At 40.9% G+C, this 26,980-nt stretch overlaps 1 protein-coding gene across 1 annotated transcript; it reads left to right on the top strand.

Moving 5' to 3' along the window:
• Window positions 1-263: 263 nt before the first annotated feature.
• rab2a (RAB2A, member RAS oncogene family) lies at window positions 264-26,650 on the top strand. Its single transcript, XM_063885885.1, has 8 exons — window positions 264-501; window positions 9,294-9,365; window positions 10,583-10,650; window positions 13,128-13,210; window positions 14,732-14,824; window positions 15,979-16,090; window positions 19,946-20,014; window positions 24,011-26,650. Exons 1-8 carry the CDS (start codon window positions 456-458, stop codon window positions 24,104-24,106), a joined length of 639 nt encoding a protein of 212 aa, XP_063741955.1. The 5' UTR covers window positions 264-455; the 3' UTR covers window positions 24,107-26,650.
• The last annotated feature ends 330 nt before the right edge of the window (window positions 26,651-26,980 follow it).

The following is a 26,980-nucleotide window of genomic DNA, read 5'->3' as shown; positions in this document are numbered from 1 at the left end:
TTTGACTTGTGGGCTGCGATGAGGATCATAATAGCCACAAGGCGCCACCAAAGTTATTTTGTCACTTGTCTTGTAAGTTTCATATTAATTTAATAACAATTTATTTTTGTTGTGTATTGTCTCTTACACACGTAATTGTCGGATTGTAGCAATATGTTATATTTACGCATAAAAAAAGCGCCACACCAAAAGACTTCTATTGATTTGTTTTAATAGAGTGGAGTAATATCAAATGCATCATACATTCTCCGAGGAGTCCCTGAAGACATCATACTGTAGCGTGGCGAGGGCGGACCTTGTGACGTAGAGCGGAGGCTCTGGCTGTTTATTGTTCCTTCCCCAACACCGACAGAGAAAAACAGGCTAACAAGCTGTCAGCTAGCTTTTCATACGGCTCACTGTGGGTTTAACGAAGGTGTAACGGTCGAGACAGCTGACTGCAGAAACCAGGGGCCATGGCTTACGCGTACCTCTTCAAATACATCATCATCGGAGACACGGGTAAGGTGCTCCAAGTGCCAGCTAGACAGTCAGTTAGCATTCAACTAGCTCTTAGCTAGCGGTGTATTTCCGCAGTGTTGGATAGTCCAATGACGTGGTAAAAGCAGAGACGCAAGGGGTGGGATGACAGCTCCGATTCTACAACGTTAACTTATTTGGACAACATATTTTAATCCTTGACACTATCATACAATTATACACACATAACATAACACAACATTTGCCATACTACTTTGGTGTAGCAGGTGTTGACACAGTTAGGCCTATTGTCCGTTTGCGTCGAGGGTGGGGGTGTTAGCCACAGATTGCTGGCACAGCTAACTGCCCAGCTAACATGAGCTTTTTTCACTAAATATTTAGCAAACAGCCGTCAGAACACTATATTAAATGCTCATTTGAGGCTTGTTATGTGGAATATATACTTATAATAACCTTTTATTTCTATTATGATTGCATTATCAAATTACACAATTTACATTAGCTTAGCCTCTTGTCATAGAAGGCCAACACGTCAAGCTAAAGCCTCTAATATTGCCTAAAATGGCGTAGATCACTTGTTATTTCTGACTAAATGTAAACGTTAGCTGGCTGACAAATTAGCGCTATGCTGAGTTAGCGTGCAGTATGGCAGCAGGTCCATATGTATTAACATCTTATTATAAAGATGCAGTATCAGTGTTAAAACAGACATGTTTCACAGCAGTCATCTCAGTTTGGCTGGGAAAGGTATTCGGATTATTCTGTAGAGAAATTAATGGCCAAACCAAAGACTTGGTTCAAGTAAACAAACGGCTGTTACGGAATATTCGTTTTTTCTTCTTCTTGCAAACACTATATAGAAGTCCAAACCAAGAATGTTAAGTCTAATGGAACGTATTTAAGAGAGATTCGTTAACGTGTGCATGCGTTAATTCATTTTAGGTGATCACTTTTTAGGTTGCAAGTTTAATACAGTGTTATTCCGAAACATCTCCTGCCTGCTGCTGTAGTTTATCTCTAGAAGTGAAGAGATGCTGCCAAGCTCCCAGCTAGATTACATGTGTGTCTTCATCAGAAATACCCTGCACAGTCTCTCTGAAGCAGGGTTTGTTTTTTCTAATTTGATCCAGGCCTTTCAAGGATTTTAAGGAATCCTCAACAAAATTAGAGGGTACATATGATCATAGTAATGGCATATTTTCAGTTTCACAGGTTAATCTTGAACAAAGTTTGATATGAACACCTTTGTTTTATTTTTTTTGTAATTCAGAGTAACGTTATGTACAGTATTTGATGTGCATGTATACGTATTGAGTTTTTATTGCAGATGTGTTACATTGCATTTGATTGTACAGGTGTGTGCATGTTATTTTGTGCACCTCTTACAATCTGTAGAATGTTTTGTGGTCAATTTGTGGCCTGTAGAATTACAACTGCTCCCAAATATCATTTCATCCTAACTTTTCTCTTGTCATAAATACCCTCTTCTCCAAAAAGCAGCTGGCAACATCATGTTCAGCTTTGATTTAACACCTGTTGTCTTCTGTGTGATATCATCATTTGTGTTAGGAGTATTATGGCAATTTGCAGTAACCTTGCAATGCTTCAAAAAATAGTTGTTTTCTTTCCCAAAACCAATAGCTCACCCATTGGTTCCAATGTCAATCTGATTCATAAGGTTAGTTGTTGTAAAGATTGCGGATGATAATATCAGCGATATAAGCTGACAAAAGTGTATTTTCTCATTTGATGAAGGTTTTTTGGGCAAAATTAACTAATTTCAATTAAAGGTATATAGGAAACACATACATTTTCAAGCTATACACTGACTACATGCATTCACACAAATTGATTTGACTGAGTTTGTTGATTTACGTGCTTAATGTGTTTCATGTTATTTCAATATATAATTGTATGAGATAGGATTCTTTTGAAAGATGAGATTCATCATATCAAATGATTGCCTGAAACTATATCTCTCAGATAAACATTTGCCATATCATCACCCACATTGGACCAGGAGACACGTCGATATACAGTACACTCACTGACATATAATTAAAGCTTAGTTATTAAAAATGAGCTCATTTTGATGATGATTGTGTTGAGAGATAGACACATGTCTAATTGTTTACTCAGGGTAATCTAAGCTTGCGAAAGCAGTTGGGTCAGGTTCTGTTAAACTAATTATTTAATTTGTTGAGGGTAAAGTCAGTTGGTTATTCCAAAAACACCCTTACATAGGATAGATAAGAAGGCTATTGAAAGTGTTTTTTATGACTTGACCTGTATTTTGTCTATTTGTATACTATTTATTTTTGCTCTAATTTTGTACCTGTACTTTTATAATATTATCTGTCAGGTCTTTATCTCGCCCTGCAGATTAATAGAGATGTAGCTGTTGTGTTATCTGTCCTTCATTATCAGCAGCTAGTCCTTGACTGCAGTAGTTTGACATATTTCAGTTAGGTGTGTCTGTTTTAACCCTAGTAACTGCCATGTTGAGTCCTGAGACACCAAAACAAATAACAGCATTTCCCAAATTTACCAGACCAGCTGCTGCTTCCATTAAAGCTTCTGGCCCCCCTGCTGTTCCTGCTGTATGGCAACAGATGCTTTATCACACACATTCATTGTTCACAGATTTCTGCATCTAAAGACCTTGGTCCTACCTCAATCGCCCCCCAGGTCACATCCTACTGTCTGCATTTTTTAATAGTCAGAAAATTCATCATTTGAATCCAGTTGTGTTAGACGTGGTAAGCATTATCCCTCACCAGAGAATAAGGTAGACCAGCCTTTCCTTTTCAAAGGACATCAGTCAATAGAGCAGCTAGGATTGTTAATGGAGACACAAGTTTTCAAGTTTTCATTGTGGAAGTCTAATGCTTTAAGACCGTCGCAACACAATATTGTGTTTGGCTTTTGAACTTTGTTACATCACTTTCTGTTGTTTGCTGTCTGATTTGAAATAAATAAAAAATGTTAAATGCACCCAATAATACTTCTAAAAATGTAGACTTATGCAAAGCTTTTGTGCCTGATGATATAATTAGCGGTAGCCTGGAGTTATAAGTAAGTCATTATTGGTAGGACTATCAACGTGAAATATTATTGCAGGTTTATTATTTTTCCTTTCTTTTAGCCAGCGGCCTCCAGCCAGACCTGTCCACAGATCTGGTTGGAACTTGGCAGAAACACAGACCGACTCTGAAGGCAAATTAAAGTCCTTCTGTTGAAGTTTAAACCTCCAGAAATAGACTGTTCTATGGAAAACTGCCCATTAATCTGCACATTTCCAGATACTTTTAAAGAGGGATGGCAATATTTTCCTTATTTTGAGGTGCATTGTGGGTCATTGTGACAAAGAAAAGCATAAACATTACTTTATGGGAAATCAGTTAATTAGGGACTTTTTAGTAAACAAGTAAAGGTTGATGCAACTTCTTTAAATTAAATATTCTAATTAAAAAATGGTGAAACCTTGAGCAAATGCTCCATTCAGTCCCTCACCCCCTACAGACAGTACTAGTATAGTAAAGAACACCCAGATCCCTGGCTGCTACATAGTGTTACACTGAACACTCACTATTTAGAACCTCTGTTAGGGTTAACATCAATGTCTGTCATCTTAGAAACTTTAGTTTGACTATATTGTCTGTCTATACATGCTCAAATAGTCAAAACGTACGACATGATTGTGTATTGAAAGGCATCTGCAAGTGTTGTTCAATCCTTATAGCATTACAGGTCTAGCTGTGTGTTCTAATCAGTTCTCTTGCAGTATGTGTGTTGAGCTGAGTGTGCTTCACTTGTAATAATCAACAGGAATCTAATCTGTGGCTCAGTAGCTGTCATATGACGTGCCTTAATCAGATCAACCATGCTGGCTGCTTCTTAGACAAAATGCTATTCTGACTAATCACACCCACAGGATGTAGAATGTGTGTTATCTTATACACACTTTACAAAAATGTGGCGCAGTATTGACGTATTTTAGTAGACTGACCTAGAAATTTAGAGGGATTTGTCCTTTGGATTTTGGAATATTGCATAAAATAAGATCTGTGGCAACCACATTTGTATTTAAATGTTTTGTTCAGCATGAAAGTCACCGCATATAACACCACTTTCTGATCTTTGAAGCGTTAATGCAGTCACCAATTAACGCTTCAAAATCCAAAGGACAAATCTATAAGGAGACTAGCTCTCAGTCGTACTGCTGCGCATCATCACCACCAAGCTAAAAACAGCTAATATGTGGGGTAATGGCGTTTAGTGTTGTCATTCAGTCAATTGTTACAGATGAGGGAACCAGAAATGTTAAAATGCGCAATCATTTCCAGGTTGTAGGACTCATTCCTCTTCATTTTGATTGATTTATGAGGAATAATGATGGGTTAAGCCATACCTTCCTTCAGTACTATAGTGATAGATCTGGCTATGCGAGACTATAATCCGACTTCTCTGATAACTTATTGTTGAGTGTGTGACTGTGGATTTAAACCTGGCAGGTGGTTTCAGATCTGGAGGGGGCAAGAAATGCAACATAGATTGTTGCCAACTCAGAACAGGTAGCCCTGCACTAAGTGTAAGACTGGAAGTTTGAGTACCTCAAGTCTCCAGTCCCAACTGTCGGCCGCAGTGTCTATTGACTAGAGATCAATTGCCTTGTCTGAGGCAGCAAGTAGTATGAGGGCAGTTCCTATGGGAGACTTCCTGGTAGATTCCTCAGCAGGGATTGCAGTGTGATATGCTGACCCTGCTAAGCTTCAGGTTGCTTCTGTGAGTGAGCAGAGCAGTATCTCATTAGTCTCGTGACACTCTGAATAAAATCACCTCGAACACTATTCTATTAATAGAAGAGGCCAGATTGTCATCATTGACTTTGTAGCCAAGAAAACCTCACCCTTATAGTACAGAGCAGGGAATAGTCTTCATTTTCTTTTTCTGGCAACAAGTGTTCCGACGGATATCACCACTGTGTTTTAAGCAATAGTAGACACACCCCAAAGAGAAGCTCTTCAAACATATCATATGGTAATTCCCTCTGTCTATGTGACCTTTTCTGCAAACAGAAGTTACAACAGCAATGATAAATGGTTGTCTGATGGACTAGCCTGCTTTTTACCCGGTTGGACTGAAGGACATTCCATCTTTCCACACCTGACAAATCCAAGCTCCAGGAATATTATCACCCTATCACATTTACCGGGTCTCCTCGTAGGATGATCACAGCTTGTTTGCTGATTCTCCATCTCCTCTTTATGTATGCAATATCTTTGTAAGTTGTTGTTATTATCAGACCAAACCTTTAAAAGGTCATGGCTGATAATGAATAGTTTGTCAGAGCTTTCTCATACTTAGGATTAGCTTTATTAACATACAATAGAGTATGACGGAAAGCAGAATGTTGACCTCTTATTTATGGCTCCTCTTCTATTGAATCTGACTGATGTTTCCTTAGCCAGGGCCTTAAAATGAGTCCACCTTTCATTCATGCTGTCAATCATCCATTGAACCTGTTTTCCAGCGATATGCTTAGTCACCAAATGTGAATTCTTTGCTCGGCTTTTCCCAAATTTGAAATGACCCCTGCATGATTACAGGTTCTGCTATGCTGAGGTGTTATGGCCTCAACCAGAAGCTGCATGAACAATCCCTGCACTGTAACATACTGCCCAGTTCTCCACTAATCAGGACTGATCTCACCATTTGAAGGCCCAGCAGTGGATAGAAGAGTTTTCTAATGCTCTGCCATTGACTGTTACCCCGTCAGTAAGACTTTCAGCAGTATTACGTCTGTATGAGCACAATATAAACTCTCTTACAAAGTGAAGCTCTAGGCAGAAACAGAGGATCGTTATAATAAGTTAATTCCTTACATCTGTCCACCGGACCGATGGAGTAAGTGTCTACACCAAAAATTAAATATTTGAAGGCCTATGGCAAGTTTATAATGAGGGGGTACAGATCCTTCAGATCTACAGGTTTAATGACAACTACAGAATCATCCGGACAGGGGTAAGACAGCTAATGCTATGCTAACTGATTGCTAACAAGATGTCGACATGTCATGCATAATGATTCCTGCAGTATATGTACGTACACTGCAATATCTCCTGTTTTAAATGTTATTCCCAGTGTAGTGGTGTGTGTTCCTGCAGCTCAACACATTCAGATGTCTTGTTACGTCTCCCTCGTCTCTCTTTTTTATTTCAAGGTCCTTTTCTGTTTTGCCCATTGGTCATGGGAGTAGCTGTTACAGTCAGTGACATAGCCGAGCCTACGCATCATGTTTAGAATGCTTAAAGTGGAACGGTTGCGGCTCCTCTTGCTGTACAGGTGAAGTTAACAGGTTGCAGTCGTATCCTCCAAAGATGGACGAGTTTCCATTGTTGACGTCACACACACATTCCCTATAGCCAGAAATAAGACACTTTTTGTGCTAAAACAATGTGTTGATTGAAACGGAAGCTAAATGTGTTAGTGTGTCTTCTGTGATAGTTATTGTGCATTGGTAGAACAAGAGCGTATTGTGAGCAGGTGTTTGTTAACCATACACACGTTTAATAATAGGACCTCCTATATAACATCCATCCTCATCCTTCCCTCCAACTTTTATCTTCATCATCACTCAATGATCTCGCCTAGCAACGCCGCTGCCTGGCAATGGTAACCCTTGGAAACCAGGAAAGGAGGAAGACCACGTCCCTCTGTGTCACCTCCTTTAATGTCAGCTTCTCTCCCTGGCCTTCTCATTAGCATCCTTCTCCTCTCCTCCCTCACCCCTCCTCCTAACCAGCGCTAGTTGATGCAACTTAACCTCAAACCTCTGAAGCTCATCCTAGCAGAAACCCACATCTGCAGCAAGCACTAAACTGCAATCTTCTTTATTTTACCCTCTTTCTTAGAACAAGCCCTGTTATTAGGTTGAGGATGAGTCACTCTATACAAACAAAAAAACGTGTTTTGTCTCACTTTAAACATGATATCTTAAGCATCTCAGTACGGTGCATTAACCTCAGTGGTCAATACAGGGCAGTCAGCACCACTGGGTGATAGATACATTTAGGCTGACAAATCATGGTTCACGGGTTAATTTCTTTCCAGTTAAATTCCTCTTTTTGGTGACTGTGAATTGTTGATTGCTTACTTCTACGGCTACTGATTTATTAAAGCTTGTCTTGTTAGATGTTTGTAATACTTGTTACTTGCTATAATCATAGCCGCTGCAGGAAAAAGATAACGTAATTCAAGGTCTCAATTCTTTGCAAAAGGCATTTACAGTCGGCCTAAACTAATAACAGCTATCCTACTTTGCCGAAACAAGTGACAGTTATGTGGGTAACATTTTTCTGAGCATCACCCCAGAGCACGTGTTTTCACTTCTTGTTTTGTCAGTTAAAATAAACAAATATCAAATGCACAACAGAGTGATAGACAACAGCCTCACATTAGAGGAACTAACACCAGGGGATGTTTGGAGGTTAAGATGGAAAAAATCAATCATTATTAAAAGTTTACATTTCTTATCGCCTCAGATGGCTTTGACTGAGCTTTAGAAAACATATTTGTACAGATCAAGCACTCTTATGTTAGATTTGTTGGATCAAACCACCTCTTAAGTTGCGTTCACAGTACATGTAGAAGGGATTTTTCCACAGCCTATACAAACAAGATAAATAATTACACCAACCAGAATTCAAATGTCAGTCTCAATGTGGGCATTTGAGTGATAGAAAGTTAAAGATAGATTAATCTGTAAAAGCTGAATTTAACCACGTTGTGATGTTCATACAGCGCCTCAGGAGGAACTCTAAATAAACAGGTTGTGGTGGAGCTGCTGTACCATCCCTGTTTGGTGTGTCTTTGATGTAATACACATTTGTTTTTAGCATTTGTCAAAGAATAACAGTTCAATGTTTCCTTTTGTGAGGACTTATGACAATCTGTTTACATATAGCGCTTACAAAACAAATACTTATACTTGTTAAATTAGCAGAATCTGAATTCATTTATTAACCCCACAGTGGGGAAATGTACAGTGTTACAGCAAACGAGGCTTAGCAGGTAAAAAAAGGCAGACATTAGTAATAAAACCAAGACAAGCAAGTGCATAACCTGGCTAAAGAATGAGTAGCAGCAGTTTAAAAGAACTATTAAAGTATAAAGACCTTATTATAATAATAATTAAACAGTTTGGACAGTTTTTCACAAGTAGGTCTAAAGGCATTGATATTTGACTTCATTAACAAATGATGCATGATGTTTTGTTTTGCTTTAGACTTAATTATTTTAAAAAGCCAGTCATTGAACAGTAAATAAATTAAATGCAGCCTCACTGTGATGTTATGTGGATGTGTGGCAGTCTGCAATCATATGTAGAGCAGTTGTTAATGATGACCAGATCCCACAGTAGCTACACACACATAGCCTTCCAGCTGGTGCGTTGGCTCAGGTTAACTGAGCTCACTGAAGCTAGGTGGAGAAACGTTGTGTTAGCTTGCTGGGGTTTGAAGTCGCTGATGCTCCAACATGTTTAATTTGAGTGAATTATACGTCTAAAACGTTAATTATCGCTTTACATCTGTAGCTTCCTGCAGTGTTGTCACCTAGAAACAGTCGGATCCTCTGCGCTGTGGGAGTTCACTAATTGATTTTATAATGATGTGTGGTATTTTGCTCTCGGCTCATGAGACACCTTTGGAAATGAATGTGGAGGGTGTTCATGCTAATGTGTGTGGCTCTATAATCAGTGTCCCAGCAGCGCTGCAGTCGCCCCTCTAATGGGCTGTGTGTTTGTTTTGCAGGTGTGGGGAAGTCATGTCTATTACTACAGTTCACAGACAAGAGGTTTCAACCGGTTCACGACCTCACTATCGGTAAGTCCTCTACACATTCAACACTAGAAATACATTCATGAAATGCATCATTTTATTTAGCGATTACTCATCCTGTTCATTGCTAGTAGGGCTGCACGATATATAGTTTCAGCATCAACATTAGGACTCCACAATTGATTGAAATGTTATAAAATGCAATATGGACTTCAAATCACAGGATGTGCAATATTTCTTACACGCTTAATATGTGAAAATAGCATTTAGAATGAAATGTTGTGGAGCTTTTGAAATTCCAGTCCTACAAATAGTATTTTAGAGTCTTAACGGAACATATTTGTTCTCTACAGATCCTATGAAAAAATCACATCATTGATATTTAATATATTTTTCTATGTTAATGAGAATCTTTAATCAAAAATAATCATTCCCTCTAATATGGTGGATCATTTGGCAGTTGCAATATTAGTCAGAATAAAATTAATTAGTTATTTTTTTCCAAACATGCTGTGTTAAAACTCCTAATCCCATATCTTCATTTTCATTGAGTAATTCAGTGTTTGTAAATATTTACTTGCAGTGTGTAGACTGTGTTTTACACTGTTCAACACCTATATATAGCAGGAAAGAAACTGCATTGTCCACTGTTGTGCAGCTCAGTAAAGCTGGTGCTCTCTGGGCTGGGTTAAACATGTGGAACATATTAAAATGATAGAGCTGTGGTGGTTATTTTTTAGTCACAAGGTACTCTTATCATGAGCCTTTATTTCAGAAAAACATAATGTTGCTTTGTATACCAAAATAAAACTCAAATATACAAACAAATAAAATTGGATGACTGCTACTGGAAAATAGAAATAACCCTGCATTGTATTAAACATAAAGAGACAATTCTCATGTTAACATGATTTTAGTTAGTCAATCAATTATTAATAATGATTATTTTGCCAATCGGTACTAAGCGTCACTTCTTTACCGATAAGTAATGCGAAGTGTGGTTGTAAATGTTGCCTTGATAGCCCAAATGATTCACTTGTGGGAGATTTCATTACAATTTCTATGATATTGCTACAGATAGTGAAAGAGCATCTGTTAGGACATGCTGTTGGTCACTTTGTCTCTGTGATCTGTGCAGTGAATGAAGGAGCTGTAGAGCCACCTCTGGCATTATAGAAACCGCCAGACTGATAAACGCACAGCCAACAAGTAACATAAGTGAGTCAGTACCTAATCTACCTTATCCACACTCTTGTGTCCAGGTGTGGAGTTCGGAGCCAGGATGATCACTATAGATGGCAAACAGATCAAACTGCAGATCTGGGATACGGTAATATATCTATCTTTTTCTTCATTGATTGTGACAGCATATTAAAGACTCTAAATACACCTGAACACATCTTAGGAGAATGACCTAAATGCAAGGCTATAGATATATGGATATCTCTTTAATTCACCTGTCATTCTGTAATGATTCCTACATAATATAGAATTTTGCTGTAAATATGAATCTGAAAAAAGTCTTCAGAAAGCACATTTTGATTTGAGTTCATCTCAATATAAATACTGTATCTTATACATAATTCATTTATTATTCCATAGTTTGATAAATAATGTATCTGAAAAAGAATTACAGAGATATACATATAAAAAACAATATACTTAGAGCCCTTTTTCATGTTGTCTCCCTGACTTATCAAAGACTCTTCCCATCCAAAACTAAAGGAGACACAGTTGAAGAGAGAAACTTAATAAACAACGTTTTCTAAGAAACAAATGTGTCTACTGTGCACCAAGTTATTGGGCATGGCCTCTGGTGGTTACAGTTTGAGGAGAGGAGTTGTATGTCCTGTGGAAAATGTGTCATTAAGGTATTTGAACATTAATAGTAATCTTCAGGCCAAATTCAAGATATACAAGAGCTATTTTAATTAAATCCTTTGCGCAATACTGCAGGTGTTTGTGTTGGATTGGTATCAGAAAATGAAGGATGTGATGTTCCAAACACAGTGGTGGAATTTAACTAAGTACATTTACTTAAGTACTTTAAGTACTGTACTTAAGCACAATTTTGAGGTACTTTTACTTAACTTTTTTATTTCATTTTCACTTTAAGCTTCTTTAGCTCCACCACATTGTGTAGGAAATTATTTTACTTTTTACTACATTTATTTTCAACTTTAGTTACTTTGCAGATTTAGATTGTTAATACAAAATATAAATCAGACATACTAGTTTTAGTATATGTTAAGCTACCAAACATTATATCAATTTAAATAAAGTCTTTACCAAGTGCAATATTGACATTAATGCATCAATAATTCTTGTAAAATAATGTAATATATATAATTCTGAGAATGGACATACTGCATAATGAGTACTTTGTACTTAAAGTATACTTTGAGGCCTACTTTTTGTATTTTTACTTAAGTACAATTTTGAATGCACTTACAATATTTGTAACTGAGTATTTTAACACTGTGGTATTGCTGCTTTTACTTAATTGTAAGAGCTGAGTAATTCTTCCATCACTGTCCATACTTCCAACATTGAGTCACTTCCACTATGGCTTCCTGCCCCTGCAGTTAAACGTTTGACCAGCAGGGGGAGCTAGAGCTCCATGGAAATGCAGGCAACTCCCCAGGCTTCAGAGTCATCAGGCATGATGTCAGCCCTGCTTCTAACACTACTTTATATCCTATCAGTGAGCTGTTTGCCTCATCTGGTTGTAAAGGTGTCATATAGTCCCCGATGACAGGGTCAAAACCCAACCAGAAGGCCTCACTGGTACTGACTGGTGCAGTACTGCCACCACCACCAAATGTCTAGAGAAACCAGTGTGTAGGCTGCACATGCCATATGAATTAGTGTGTGTGCACACATGAGCAGATGGCAGACAGACGCAGCGTTCCCTCTTTTTCACGCTTATTTATCATTTATTCACTAATAGCATTACTGAGTGGCTGACCGCTCCCTGACTGACTGATGGCTGTTAGCTACACTGACTGCTCCTCCAGCTAACTACCGTCTAGCTAACCTGCTCACTGACTGCAGCACTAGTTTTCTGACTCTTCAGTGGGAGCTGAGGTTGCCGGGTGACAAACGCTCCTCTGACTTGCTCCGTGATTCACTGCCTGGGTGTGTTTCTGACTGGCTGGCTGTCTAGTTTTTTAGATGAGGTCAGACCCGCAGCTGCTAGGATAGTGCTGTTTTGTTTTCTACTCCGGCCCGGGCGAAACACAGACAACGTTGTTAGCGTACATGGGATGGGGACAGAGGATGAATAGACATGCCAGGGATGGGGGGTAAGAGTGATACACAGGGAAAGGAGTGGTGGAAATAGTGGAGGCCCAGGGGTTTATGGAGGAAGAATGAAAAGATGAGTGATGCAAGGAAGAGACAGTGAGGGTTAATAATGGAAGGGGGAGTATCAAACCAGGTGGGCTAAACACACTGATGATACGACATTGTTGTTCATAAATAGAAGGTTATACACACTGGAGAAAGAAAGGGATGGAGACAGAAAAAAGAGTGTTATTGTATCCAATTACAGGCTCGCCTCTGTCCGGGTCTCTGCCAGCTGACTGAAAACCTGGAGCCCGAACCTGCTAGATAATCTGGGCTGGTGCAGAGCATTAGTGGACCTAGATGAGTTTTAGTACGACCTGTAGGATTGTAAGAGGAGGTCAGTCAGACCCCAGCGGCATCAGGGCACTTAGAAAACTGAAGGATCAGCACTTGTCTGTGGCCGTTTCAATTATTCACGTTTCAATTTCTGTTTATTAATATATGTATGTGTTTCTGCAGGCTGGTCAGGAGTCGTTCCGGTCCATCACCAGGTCTTACTACAGAGGAGCAGCAGGAGCTCTGCTAGTCTATGACATCACAAGGTAACACAACCAATCACACAGACCCATACACAATCTGTAGCAAAGCTGTGGTCAGAATCACTTTGCAGTGGGATGTGAAAGGACTTTAGATTAGCATGAGTTAAATATTGCTTTTCAGGAGGACACAGGAAAGGATATAATGTCACCACAGTCCTAAGGGTTCATCCTCTTGGAACCATGAATGTGTGAAACATCTTTGTGTAATCCATTAAGGACACGTGCAATTTTTTTGCAAGATATGTGAAAATTGGACATGCCAATGGGACGAGCAAATGCCCCCTCGCAAGCAAACTTATTTTGATCCTTTTTGATTGCTTCTCAGACACATTTACACTCTTTTGAGATCTGAAGCTCTCAGATCTAAGACACAAGTGACGCAGAGTAAATTGGGTATTAGCTGCCTCACTTCTCAAGCGTGAGCAGCATGTCAGTCTTCCCATCAATTCCACACTACGGTCCAGAGAAAACAAATATATTGACTAATGGCAAGATTGACATGAAATCTGTTATTGATCTTATGATCCCCAGAGGTGGGCTCCCAATGATTTGTCATGACCCTGTGACCTTTTGTGCAGCTCTACCATGAGGTCAGCAGCTCCTTTCTCTCCCTGGGTTTTTCCATTCCCACTTTTGGTCAAGTCAAACAATGTTGCCTTGATCTGCATATCCTTTTCCTGATCTAGTATTACATTTTGTATTGGTTTCTTCCACTCATGGCAATTATTTTAAATCAAAACATGTACACTTTAAGCATTTTTGGGAGAAGACTGTCTGGTTTTACCTGCCTCTTTCTCAAAAAGAGATGGTCTGTCAATTACAGCTGCTTACAACCAATATACTTACAGTATAGCATCCAACTCGCCTCCAATGGCATTACGGTAACGTCTTACTGAGTGCGCCCTAACTGAGACCTCTACTAAAACTGAAGAGTAGAAGAGTGAGATGTTGGATGGAGATCTGCAGACACACTTTAAGCTCTTTTGGAATGGAGATGCGAATCCCTGCTGTGCTGAGCTCAAGCACAGTGCCAAGCCGAGCCAGCACATGTGTATAAAAGGGGGTTAAAGTCTAAAAGAAATTGGCCCTCGTGCTCTCCAGATGTGAAATCCCTGGGTTTGCTACCCCTGACCTAGTTAGTTGAGTTGCTGGTATGGAGTTAATTTGAATATAGTTGGTAACACTGGGCATTACACCCTCTAGGGGCCACTAGAGGGACTTTATGGTTCACCTCGAGGACAGTAAACTACAGCAAATACCAGATACTCCTATGAGGAGCATCCTTAATAAAATAATTGTGTTTCTCCACGTGTAGAGGAACAAACACCAGAGGAACCGCTGGGATGAAGTGTTCCTGTAAGTTTGAATGGTTGAAAAAGCGCAGGAGTAAAGCACAAGGACTTTATCCATCATACGAGGAAATCTGATAGCGTAAAGCTCTTCCACAGGTGCTTTATCTCTGGTGTGTTCTATGTTATCAATGTGAAAGTAGATTAAAGCCAGATTGTGTTCCTGTTTTAACAGAAGGGACACCTTTAACCACTTGACGACCTGGTTAGAGGACGCTCGCCAACATTCCAATTCCAACATGGTCATCATGCTCATTGGTAACAAGAGGTAAGATCCGGAATGATATGACACTGTACTGCAACACCGCAGGTTTAGGATTATTGTGTTTTTCCTTTTTGGGGTGGCATAGTGGGTAAGTGTGCTGATCAGGGGAGCACAGGTTCAATCCCACCTTTACCCCCAGCACAGTCAGCATGTCGCTGTCCCTGGACACTTCACCCCAAATTGCTCCTGTGAGGATTGTGTATGGAATGTATTACATGTCTAATATATGTAATATAATATAATATAATGTAAAGTACTTTGAGCACTCAAAAAGCGCTAAAATAAATACCATGTATTATCATCATCATCATCATCATCATCATCATCATCATCATCATTATTATTATTATCCAAATGTGTGTTTACACTTTAGCTGGCCGTGTCCTTGCTGTTATATCTGATCCAGCTTCCTCTAAAACTTCAAACCAAAATGAAGACAACTAACATCTGCTGATGGAACTGCAAACACCTTGAAACTAATTGATAGGATAAATTCATTCTGGCACATTCATATGAGCAGGTTCCCTTCCTCAACAAGACTGAGCTAGTTGCTCAGGTACTCAACGTTACATAACCGTTATGTAAAAATAATGAGTTTACAAAGGTCCTTTGTGGATTACAAACACCATGAAACTCTTTTTGACAACTGTCTATTCAAGCTGCCATACTCTTATCAGTGTTCAACAGAGGAAGTAGAATTGTAAAATTCAGGCATGATGGTACACAGAGCTGTCAGCTACCCTGCAGCCCAGCGCATAACTCAATGAGAGTTTATTCTTTTCAATCAAAACAACTAAGCCTGACTCATCTTTACCTGCTCTTATCAGTGATGAGTCGTCATGATCAGAAGTTTTTTTTCAGACAGAAGTGGTCATTGATATCACACCATGGAAGTTATCCTAGCTTCCTGTACAGTAAAGGAAATACATACTGTTCATAAGATGTACTAATATACTACATTACTTTCTCCGTGTGTGTGTGTGTGTGTGTGTGTGTGTGTGTGTGTGTGTGTGTGTGTGTGTGTGTGTGTGTGTGTGTGTGTGTGTGTGTGTGTGTGTGTGTGTGTGTGTGTGTGTGTGTGTGTGTGTGTGTGTGTGTGTGTGTGTGTGTGTGTGTGTGTGTGTGTGTGTGTGTGTGTGTGTGTGTGTGGTGTTTAGTGACCTGGAGTCGAGGAGAGAGGTGAAGAAAGAGGAAGGTGAAGCATTTGCAAGAGAACATGGCCTCATATTCATGGAGACTTCAGCCAAGACTGCCTCTAATGTAGAGGAGGTAATGATTCACACACACCCAAACACACATTCAGATATACCTTTATTCAGGATATATTTTTAAATGCACAGGTTGTTGGGCGTTGAATGGAAATTGAAATACCAGCATGACCTGGCTAATTAAAGATTACCTGAACCTGCCTGAATTCCAAACTCCTGTAAGCTCCACCTGTCTGAAAACGTACTCCTCTTCGCAGATCATCACATGCTTACAGCTTTTTTCCTCTCACATAAATCACTCCTGGGAAGAAGGGCCAAAGCAGAATTTCACACATTATCTACTATTTCACAGATATTAGTGCTGCCTGTGGACATCAGCAGCTGAAGCTAGTCCTCTGTTTGTTAGGAGCACAATTCAAGCACACACTACCCAAACTGGTGATCAGGTTCACAACACCTCTACACCATCACTAAGCTCTTGTCAGGCATCAATGATGTTTAGTCAATGAGTACATTGTTGGTTGTGAGTAGGAGTAGTGAAAGGAAAAGGAGTAGTATCAGAATGATTATACTTTTTGTCGCATAGTTTACTAAACAAAACAAACTGATTTGAATGACCGTATTTGTTAGATTTCACTCCTACTTTTGTACAGTATGAATGAGATCATGGAATACACTCATGGACCACACTTCTCTTTGAGAGGTACTCGTACAATCATGTTTCACTGTCATGGAAATATAAAGAGTAGTGGATACAGAGTTGGAGGCAGGGCCCTGCTCAGTAGCACTTAAAGCCAAAAGCGCTCTGACTTTGGTACAAAAGTTGCTCAGTCAAATGGAGAGGGGAAATCACTCTGGATTCAGACTTGTACACCTTTTGAAAGCTTTGAGGCCATAGTGATTTAACCTTTAAATGGGCAATCACATATAAATATTTTGGAAAAATAATTTCATAACATTGTTATTAAACCCATGTTACACTGTTATTACGAAACGATAGGATAATGTATTTTTCGTGCTTCACAGCCGTTGACAAATATTTAAAACAAGATAAAAGGGAACCAACATTTAACATTACAACACCGTATTTACCCTATTATTACACTTATTTTACACAGCCTCTTAAATGACCGTATTCTCCAGGACACAGACCCAATTTAAGGGTTAAATAAGGATAAACTGGGTAGTTGATTTGGTTAAAAAAATCTGGTGAATGAAAGGCATCTCTTTCACAATGTAAGTCGACATGAACAAGTGTTTCTGCCCAGTGACGTCACGGACTGCCACAGCAGTGTAGTCCCACCATTTAGCCACCACCAAGATCTGCTTCAATAGCCGGTTCAATTCCTGGGGGCTTGTTCACCGCGTTGGAGAGCGCTTCTTATTAGCGTCATGGTGCTTCGCTAGCTCCACCCCTCGCAGAGCCACACCCCGGGTGTTGTTGTGTGTAATGGATGCACGCCGTTATCCTCGGGGACCCCTTTCTCACTTATCCAATCACATAAATAATCCCATCCTACACCGCACAGCATGCCAGCCAGGGGTGTGTGTGTGTGTGTGTGTGTGTGTGTGTGTGTGTGTGTGTGTGTGTGTGTGTGTGTGTGTGTGTGTGTGTGTGTGTGTGTGTGTGTGTGTGTGTGTGTGTGTGTGTGTGTGTGTGTGTGTGTGTGTGTGTGTGTGTGTGTGTGTGTGTGTGTGTGTGTGTGTGTGTGTATTGATTTTTCTTTCTACCCACGCTTGCCTGGCCTATATCATGCAAACACACACACACTGTTGAGTAGAGCTCTCTCTGGGGTTAAGATGAGGGGGGAGGGGTGTGTGTGTGGTATGATTAATTTGTCTCATTAGTGTCCTCTGAATCCTCCTGATACCGCTCCTCTCCTCCCATCCCTTCATCTCTCCTCGCTCCATCCCTCCTCTTCCCTCGACGTCCATCATTTGCTCTTTACCTCCCTCCCATCCTCCTTCACCTCCCCCCTCCCCTTCTCCATCCATGTCCTTCTCTTCCCCCCTCCTCCAACGTGTCTTCCTCCCCTCCTCCCCCCTCCTCATCTCCATCATCTCCCGTTCCTCTCTCCAGCAGTATATCAACCAGTTATAGTTCATACATATTCATGACCTCTACCCCGCCTCCTCCTCAGCGACACCCAGCAGCCAATCAGTGTGCAGGGTTTGTCGTCAGGGTCTGTGGGTGGACATGGGATGGCCCTTAGAGAGAGATTCCTGTTAGTATCGTCTCATCTTTTCTTCTTTCCTTCATCTTCAGACTCTTCCTCAACCCCATTTCGTTATTCCTCATATATTTTTCTCTTCTGTTTTTAGCTCATCATCCTTGATCTTTTGAGCTTTTGCTATCCTTTCCATTTTTTTAGTGTTGTTCTTAAACCATGTTTTGTCACCTAAAGTGTGGCCATTTAGGTATACACCTTATCTCAAACCAAGAAGCAGCAGTTTGTGTATTTAATCAATGAAATCCTCTTTTAGTCATCACAATATATTGTATCTAGTCTCATTTATTTCCTCAAAGCCCTGGTGTTGTCTCTGCAAACTTGAACAGTAGTGAGTCAGTTACTCCATGTCGTCCTGACTGATCATTGTATGCTGCTGTAGTTTTAATAAGGCACACTTGACACGGAAACAAAAAAAATCCATGATACTGAAAAGAAAAAGAGACTTTACTAGACATGTGATTTTACACTCTATTTTAGTCCCTTCCTTTTTTTCATCATCAATATTAGATGTTGATATAGTCATTGAGTCATTTATGTTGTTTATTTACATGCTTAGTCCTAGTTTTAGTTATTAAAGTGATTTCTGCTCTGAAGGAACACAGTGATGAGCTGAAGGAAGGAGGACAGGAGTGAGCAGGACTGAGTGCACCACAGCACCCTTGGGCTCCTCGTCTATTTCTAGACTGGGTGTCAGATAGAAGTTCAGATATATTTTCAGTTCTTTAATGACTCTGCTTAACACACTTGGTCTGACAAAGTTGAAGTAGTGCTTCATGGTTCCTCTATCAGTGTATCCTAGCTCCTCTGCAGGGGGGACTCTTGAGACACTAACACTAAGAGACTGTCCCGGAAGACAAAGTTATATGCTAGGCTTTATTCCACTTTACGTGTGTGTGTGTGTGTGTGTGTGTGTGTGTGTGTGTGTGTGTGTGTGTGTGTGTGTGTGTGTGTGTGTGTGTGTGTGTGTGTGTGTGTGAGAGATCTGCTCACATGAAATAGTAATAGCAGCTGCTGACAAGAAGAACTAAATCTGCTCTAAACAGTTTCTACATCTTCTAAAAAGTCCTGTGAAACTTTGAAAGGCTGGGGGGTAGATTATTATTTCTCTAAATAATCTACATCTTGATATCTTTAAGTCCAGACAATTGTCAAAGTGCTTTCTTTCCAGAAGCCTGTTGATCTTGATTTCAAAGAAGTGACTATAATTTATTTCAGTTTCAGGCTTGTCAAAAAACATTAATACATATTGCTCTACATGTTATTAAATGCACTTATTAGAGTAAGACCAATACACCAGCCAGTCATCAGAATAGTTATATACTACACTAGATTTGACATTAATAAGACATACAGGACAGGGCTAGTCTAACTGTTAGCACCTGATGTAACCCATCCTGTCAGTCCACAGCTCTTTACTAGAGGCTTAGACATAATATTCATACCATTTTCTCATTGCACTCACTATAGATTATTTAAGAAATCAATTGAAGCTACTAGCTAAAAGAGGATGATCTGATCAGATGAAAAAGAATGCAAAGAAAAGTGTTTTTTCAAGAGAGTATTTAGCAAATCAAGCCTAGATGTGTTAATACTAGTAAAAACATTTGTTTTAGATCTCAGTTGATTCAAGTCCACACTCAATCATGTCTTCTCTCTGTCTTCCTCACATCCTGTCTCTGTATCAGGCTTTCATCAACACAGCCAAGGAGATCTATGAGAAGATCCAGGAGGGAGTGTTTGATATCAACAATGAGGTGAGACACACTTCACTGTTTTTCCTTCCTCCTCAAACCTCTCCATTCTTCCTCTCTTCCAGTCCTTGTTTTATTCTTTCCTCTCTTTGTCCTCAGTATAGTTTTCCAGCAGTGTATGTGGTTTCCTGCACTCCCTCTGCTAAAAAAGAGGGGAAAAAACCCTCTGCTCTGCTTCCTTTGACTCCAGCCAAGCAAAACCCCCTGCGTTCCTCCTCCCTGCTTTATTTTCCACTCACTCTTCTGCTCTCTCTCTCTCTCTCTCCTCTCTCTCTCTCTCTCTCTCTCTCTCTCTGTCTCTGTCTCTGTCTCTGTCTCTCTCTGTCTCTCTCTCTCTCTCTCTCTCTCTCTCGGCGTGTTGCCAGCTCATAAATTCCTCACATCACACAAGGTCTCAGTCATTCGGCAGGAAAACAAACCAGTCAGTCAGTTGGCTTCCTCTCCAGTCAGTCAGTTAGTAAGCTTCCTCTCCAGTCAGTCAGTTAGCTTCCTCTCCAGCCAGTCAGTTAGCTTCCTCTCCAGCCAGCTAGCCAGTCAGTCAGTAAACTTCCTGTCCAGCCACTCAGTCAGTCACCTTCCATAGCAGCAAGCTTCCTATCCAGCTAGCCAATTAGCCAGCCAGTCTGGTAGCTTCTTATCTATCCAGCCAATTGGCTTCCTTACAAGCAAGTCCATTAGCATCCTGTCAAGCCCTCCAGTTAGCTTCCTTACCAGCAATTCAGGTAGCATCCTATTTAGCCAGACAGTTAGCTTATTATCCAGACAGCCAGTTAGCTTATTATCCAGACAGCCAGTTAGCTTTCCATCCAGCCAGCCAGTTAGCTTCTTACCCAGCGAGCTAGTTAGCTTCTTACCCAGCGAGCTAGTTAGCTTCTTACCCAGCGAGCTAGTTAGCTTCTTACCCACCCAGCTAGTTAGCTTCTTACCCAGCCAGCTAGTTAGCTTCTTATCCAACCAGCTAGTTAACTTTCTATCCAGCCAGCCAGTTAGCTTCTTACCAGCCAGCTAGTTAGCTTCTTATCCAACCAGCTAGTTAACTTTCTATCCAGCCAGCCAGTTAGCTTCTTACCAGCCAGCTAGTTAACTTTCTATCTAGATAGTCAGTTAGCTTTCCATCCATCCAGTCAGTTAGCTTCCTATCCACTTACCCAGTTAGCTTCTAGCTTCCCCTTTGTATCCATTCACCCAGATGGTTATCTTCTCAATGGAACAGTTATTGAAGATACCAAGCCTCTCAGCAAGTATGCTCTTGTCAGCAAGTGTTAGTCATACTTGTTACCCATTCAAATTCCAAAAAGAGTTTAAGCGTTAAAGCATCCACATGGTGTTTTCATTATAAAAACAGGTTTTCCCTTCATGAGATAATTGTTCCTGTGCTTTCCAGGAGATAAACAGAAAAGAACACCATGTACAATAAACAAGGCGTGTTCTTTTTTCATTGCATATAAGTCTCCATTGTACCTGATTGTATCTGTGCACATGATCTCCTTCATACAGAAACAATGATCAGGCAAACTCTGTGGATCTCCTGATTGATGTCAAAGTTGACAAAAAGAACAACACAATCCCTCTACTGTGGGATCAGCTGTTCTGATATGAAATCCCAGATACAGTTAACTTGACTCAGGAGTGTTTAGGTGGAAAAAGCATCAGCTCCGGAAAGACGTGTTTTAAACTAAGCTAGTCAAAAAATGGAAAATTATACTTGAGTGTCCTTGAATGTCAGGGTGACATCCGTTTAACATGTTCCCATGTCAGTGTGAACATGTCCACATGCAACACGTCCATGCGCAGACACCCCATATATAATGAAGCGTGTTCCCATCTCCCGTCCGCCTGTCCCTCCCTGACTCGTTGTCAAGTCAGCTTGCATCCTGTAAATATCATTTTAGTCTGAGCCTAGATACCACTAGAGCATGCATTTCCTGTTTTGATGCAAGCTCCCTCCAGTTCCTCTAGACTCAGAAACACTGAGTGTGGGGATGTGCACGTTCACCAATAATAATGGGGAAACCGCTTTGTGGAAATTGTTGAATGAAATGCTGATGCCTGGGTTGGCAGCTTTACCTGCACTTCGTTCACATCCCCTGACTTTCAGTTCACGGTAGTCCGTTTCTTTTTCCTTCTGTTTCTCTAGTGATGTAGTTCCATTACAGCTTAACTCCCTACGTTTTTTGCTAAGGATCATCTTTCCTGCAATATTCCAAAAATCCAACCGGTAAACCCATTGCACGTTGGTGAGGGAGCTGTTGTAGTGCTATCTTCCAGGATTGCCAAAACATGTCATCCCTGCACCTCTGATTGATCAGGAGAAAGGGAGCTATCTGTCTGCAGGAATACTGCAGTGAAGTTACTATTTGTCACTTTTCTCAAAGACAGAAAGCTGTTTTAAAGTTTGGTTGGTTGGTGTCAGAACAACATGAATGGCTGTGTTGATGGGTGAAGAAAGATGAAGTCCTGACTCTCAATCCCATTGGCACATTTCTGAGGGGTCTGCTTCTCCCGCCTGTTGACCTCTCTGAACTGTGAGCTGGGATTCAGAGTTGGGGACTCTGCACTGAGCTCTACTGTAGATGAACTCGAGTCCAGTCAGGAGACGCAAACAACAAGGGTCAAATTTCTTTTGGGAATAAGGAGACAAAGACAAGATCTTAACATGTTCAGTTCAGTATAAAGTCATAGCGTGTGCAAAAAATATATATAAATACCATTATTGCTTTTTGATTTAATAACAGAGTTTGTGTCGATGACTTTTAGTTTAGTTACATTTTTTGTGTTACTTTGGCCCAAGATACAGAACATTAAAAGGAGCATGGGGTAATAAATGCATTATTTATGCAGCCAAACTTTGTTTTAATTGTATCTCTTAATGTTTGTTGGTATTTGTTTGAGTCACAATTATTTCAGTAACTTAGTTTCAATATATTAAATGACATCACTGAAGGAAAAGCATCCCTGCGATCTCAGCACAGTGTACACACATTGCATTATCACAGATTTATTCTTTTGGAGAGGGGCTTGCCTCGCAGCGCCCTCCTGCAGCCTGTACACAGTGTGTGTGCCAACAAGCGTGTGTGAATGCAGAGCCACATATAAACACTGTGAGCACATGTGGTCCTCTGCAGGGCCAGCCAGCGTTTGTGTTATTAGCAACAGTCAGGCCAAACCACATCAGCTGACTGAGAGAGAGGGAAGCCCCACCAGAAATGTTGGCAGCCACTATGAGAAAACACTCACACACACTTACTCTCTCACACACACATGGCCTCAGCTCAATAAATGTGATTTAAAGGCATACAGTGTTTCCCAGAGGCACTCCTGCTACTGAGTGTAGGAGGGGGAGCCGGTGAGAGGGAGGGAGATAAATATATACAGAGATGAAACACAGGGAGGGAGCTCCGGTTGAAGGGGGAGAGATGAAAGAGGGCAGTCTCTGTCCCTCCCTCTCTCCCCTCTTCTCTCTTCTCTATAAGTGATTCTTTTTTCCTCCCTCTGTCCTTGAGTGCGGCTGGTGTTCCTGTGCAGCGCGGCACCTGTTGCTCTGTGATCCAGCAAGAGCTGCCGGCTGGGCTCATCTCACCACTCGTACTTCTTTATTCTGTGGTATCAATCCCCCTTTTCGGTTGGAGCGAGAATATAAAAGTATTTTCACGATAAATGCACTCCTGAGTTTTGAGTATTGGTTAAAGGAGTGCTATTCTTTCCCCGCTCCTGTAGTGTGTCCTGTAGGTTTTAGTGCATGTAAATGTTCTGCAAAGGCGGGAGTTTCTCTCCCTAGAAGGAATTGCATAATGATGACAGTGAAAAAAATCCATTTCCCATAGACATGATGACAAAGACTGTTTTTCAATTTAAAAACTAACCAACCTGTATCCTCAAACTAACACACCTTTTCTAATAAAACTGTGGACGGAGTCTCTTCTTCTTCCCGTCCTCTGTGTTTGTCCCCCCCCCGGTGGGATCTGTGTATGACCTGGTGTGTGTACTCTGTCTCCGCAGGCTAACGGTATTAAGATCGGACCCCAGCATCCTACCACCAACTCCACACTGCCCGGTAACCAGGGAGGCCAACAGGCTGGGGGGGGCTGCTGCTGAAGCCTCAACACACCTCCCCCTCCCCCCCCCCCCCCCCCCCCTTCGCCCTCTCCGACTCTCCCTTTGCGTTTCTACAGAACTGTCCAGGCTCACTAAACAGTTTGTTAACCTCTCTCTCTATTGCTCTTTCATCCCTCCCTCTCTCAACCCCCCCCTCCCTCCCCCCCCCACCCTTAGTCTCTTAACCATACCTAAGGGTCTCATGTGCAGCCTGACTCCCTGCAGGTTTAGCCTAAACATGCTAAAGGTTTGCAGTTTTTTGGGGGGGTTAGTTAAACAGGTTTTTATCTTTTTATTTAAAAAGAACATGCTGGAATGTGAAGACTCGTGTTCCAGCGGTTTCATTTGCACACTGCTCTTGATTAGTGAGGAAGGTGCTGGGATATTGGAGAACCTCAGAAGGATAGAAGGCTCAAGAAACGAGGAAGCTGTAGAGATAAAACATCTGACGGTATGGAATAAAACGTTGGCCATGTTGTGTCTACACACACATCTGTACATGCTGCAGGAAGGTGACGCAGCACGCTGAGAGCAGGACAGGTCTCTACATGCTGAGTCAGTGTGCTGTGCGGTGTGTGTATAGGGGCGATATAGGTATTCCAGTATGTCAGTGTGTGAGGTGTAGGAGACATTCAAGAGTCCCCCTGTATCTTCTGTCCATAAAAACAAAGTGCAAATGATCCTGATATTGTGTGTTTCCTTTCCCTGTTCTCCGTCGTATCCTTTGACCTTCTGTCTCTGTGTCAGTTTTGTTGACTTGCTTTGTATTTAATGAACACTACAAACTGGTTGTGGCTTAAAAAAAAGTGTTTAAATGTGTCTGGAGAGAGAATAAAAGACCAAACTGTTGAGTGTGAACATGGATCCTTTTAGGAACGACGGAACGGCTAAAGAAGCGTTAAGTGGTCCTGAGAGCAGCGGACGCTATAATGAAGTTATGAAGTAAAAAGAGGAAAGTAGATTGGACTTTTTTTGGTAACTATATTTATCGGGCACATTATTGTGTATATATGGCTCTTTAGGTTTCTGTAGCTCTTTGGGCTGTTCGAGGTGAAGCTTGGCGTGTCGTTGTGGTCTAGTTATTTCTTTACCAGGGCTGGAAACAAAAGACCTTGAAGCAGTTCTTAACATTTTTAACAACTCTCATTTAAAGCCGGAGGTGCCGCAGCACCCTGAAATATTAGGGTTGCTGCTGCCCTTTCTTTTGAAAGACAAGTGAGGGCTGTTAGCAGGGCTGGTAGAGGCATTCAAAGTCCCTGGTGGAGAACAAACTCCAACTGAAATGTCATGCGTCTCCCTTTCAGCAGGCACAGATTTCATGTATACTGTTTAGAGCTTGATCGATGACTGCTGCAATGTTTGTTTTTTTTGCTTCGAGATCCTCGATGTAATAGGCATCATTTAACCGTTATGATCATATTTGACTTCTTGAGTTACTAATTGTTCATCCTCCCATCCCCACTCCTCTTCCTTCTTCTCTCGTTCTCAGACTGTGTGGTAGCTCTGTATCGATTTGAAATGCCAAATTATTGTTTACCTGTGTTAGTCAGTAAAAAAGATATGAAAGAATTGACTAAGCCGCTCTAATCTGTCCTTAAATCAGCTGCCTGCCTTAACTCCACCCCTTTGAGAGATTTGGACAGCTGCTAGAAATGAATCAAACCTTTTTTCTGCATTTTTTTCCACTAACTAGCTAGTTGACGATGCGTTACTCATGCGAAGATGCACACTTAGAGATATGTTCCTTCATAGCAACAACAGTTTGACTTTTGGCATTTGAAATTTATCCAAACCCACGTGTTAACATTTTCTTCCCGTCCCCTCCATGAGCACACAGACACCCAGCCTGCATACAGCATGTGTGCATACGCAGACCTTGCATACACATGTTTCTGTTCATCTCCTAGCTGTTCTGCTATCTATAACCGTAGGGTGACAGCAGTGTGAGTGAAATGGTTTCCCTCAGCAGCGTGTCCTTTGTTTTTTTTAATTCCTAGATATATTCAGAGGGTTATTAATCTTATTCTGATGATTCTTTGTAAAGCAAAAGTGTGTGTGTGTGTGTGTGTGTGTGTGTGTGTGTGTGTGTGTGTGTGTGTGTGTGTGTGTGTGTGTGTGTGTGTGTGTGTGTGTGTGTGTGTGTGTGTGTGTGTGTGTGTGTGTGTGTGTGTGTGTGTGTGTGTGTGTGTGTGTGTGTGTGTGTGTGTGTGTGTGTGTGTGTGTGTGTGTGTGTGTGTGTGTGTGTGTGTGTGTGTGTGTGTGTGTGTGTGTGTGTGTGTGTGTGTGTGTCCGCCCCGAGGGGTTACAGGGGGAGGATCAAGCCAAACCTGATGCATCTATCTCTATCTAATCTATCTATGGATTGATCTAGCTATCTTATCTATGTGGCCCTCCTCCCCTTGCTCTTCCTGCCTTTCTCCCCCCCCTCCCCTCCCCCCTCAACGTTATTTGCTGTGTTTGTTCTTTGGAAAAATAAAACTTAAAAAAAAGAAAAAATGAAAATGCTATCACAACAAACTATAATAAAACATTCTAAACTCTCAACATGTCATTTTGATGGTTATGTGGGGACGGTAAATACAGTGTTTGAAAACAAAAAAAACAAATTTTTTGTCTTCTTTTTTGCCATCCAGTTGCGCGTGCTGGCTTTCAGTGTGTGAATGAATCAATCATGAAACCACTCGCTGGTTTACTCTGATTTATCCATTAAAATGAGCAGGGAGGGACTTGTGTGCTCCTGGATCCATGCCATTCGACCTTCAGCAGTCATGCAGATTGTATTCCCTGATGAAGGTCAGCCACAGAGAGCCTACGTAATGAATGAAACATTTTTTAAGTAATAGGTAGTCATGGAAGGTTTCATACTTGGTGTAC

This window comes from Eleginops maclovinus, chromosome 6, assembly GCF_036324505.1.
Source record: "Eleginops maclovinus isolate JMC-PN-2008 ecotype Puerto Natales chromosome 6, JC_Emac_rtc_rv5, whole genome shotgun sequence".
Lineage (NCBI taxonomy): Eukaryota > Metazoa > Chordata > Actinopteri > Perciformes > Eleginopidae > Eleginops > Eleginops maclovinus.
Note: the sequence above shows the minus strand (reverse complement) of the source record. Positions and strands in the feature narration are given on the sequence as shown.

Bases quoted from the DNA above. Each gene is read 5' to 3' on its own strand.
- rab2a (XM_063885885.1), top strand. From the start codon at position 456: ATGGCTTACGCGTACCTCTTCAAATACATCATCATCGGAGACACGG. The intron at 9,366-10,582 runs GTAAGTCCTCTA...TCTTGTGTCCAG, and splicing joins GGTTCACGACCTCACTATCG to GTGTGGAGTTCGGAGCCAGG. The intron at 13,211-14,731 runs GTAACACAACCA...CTGTTTTAACAG, and splicing joins CTAGTCTATGACATCACAAG to AAGGGACACCTTTAACCACT.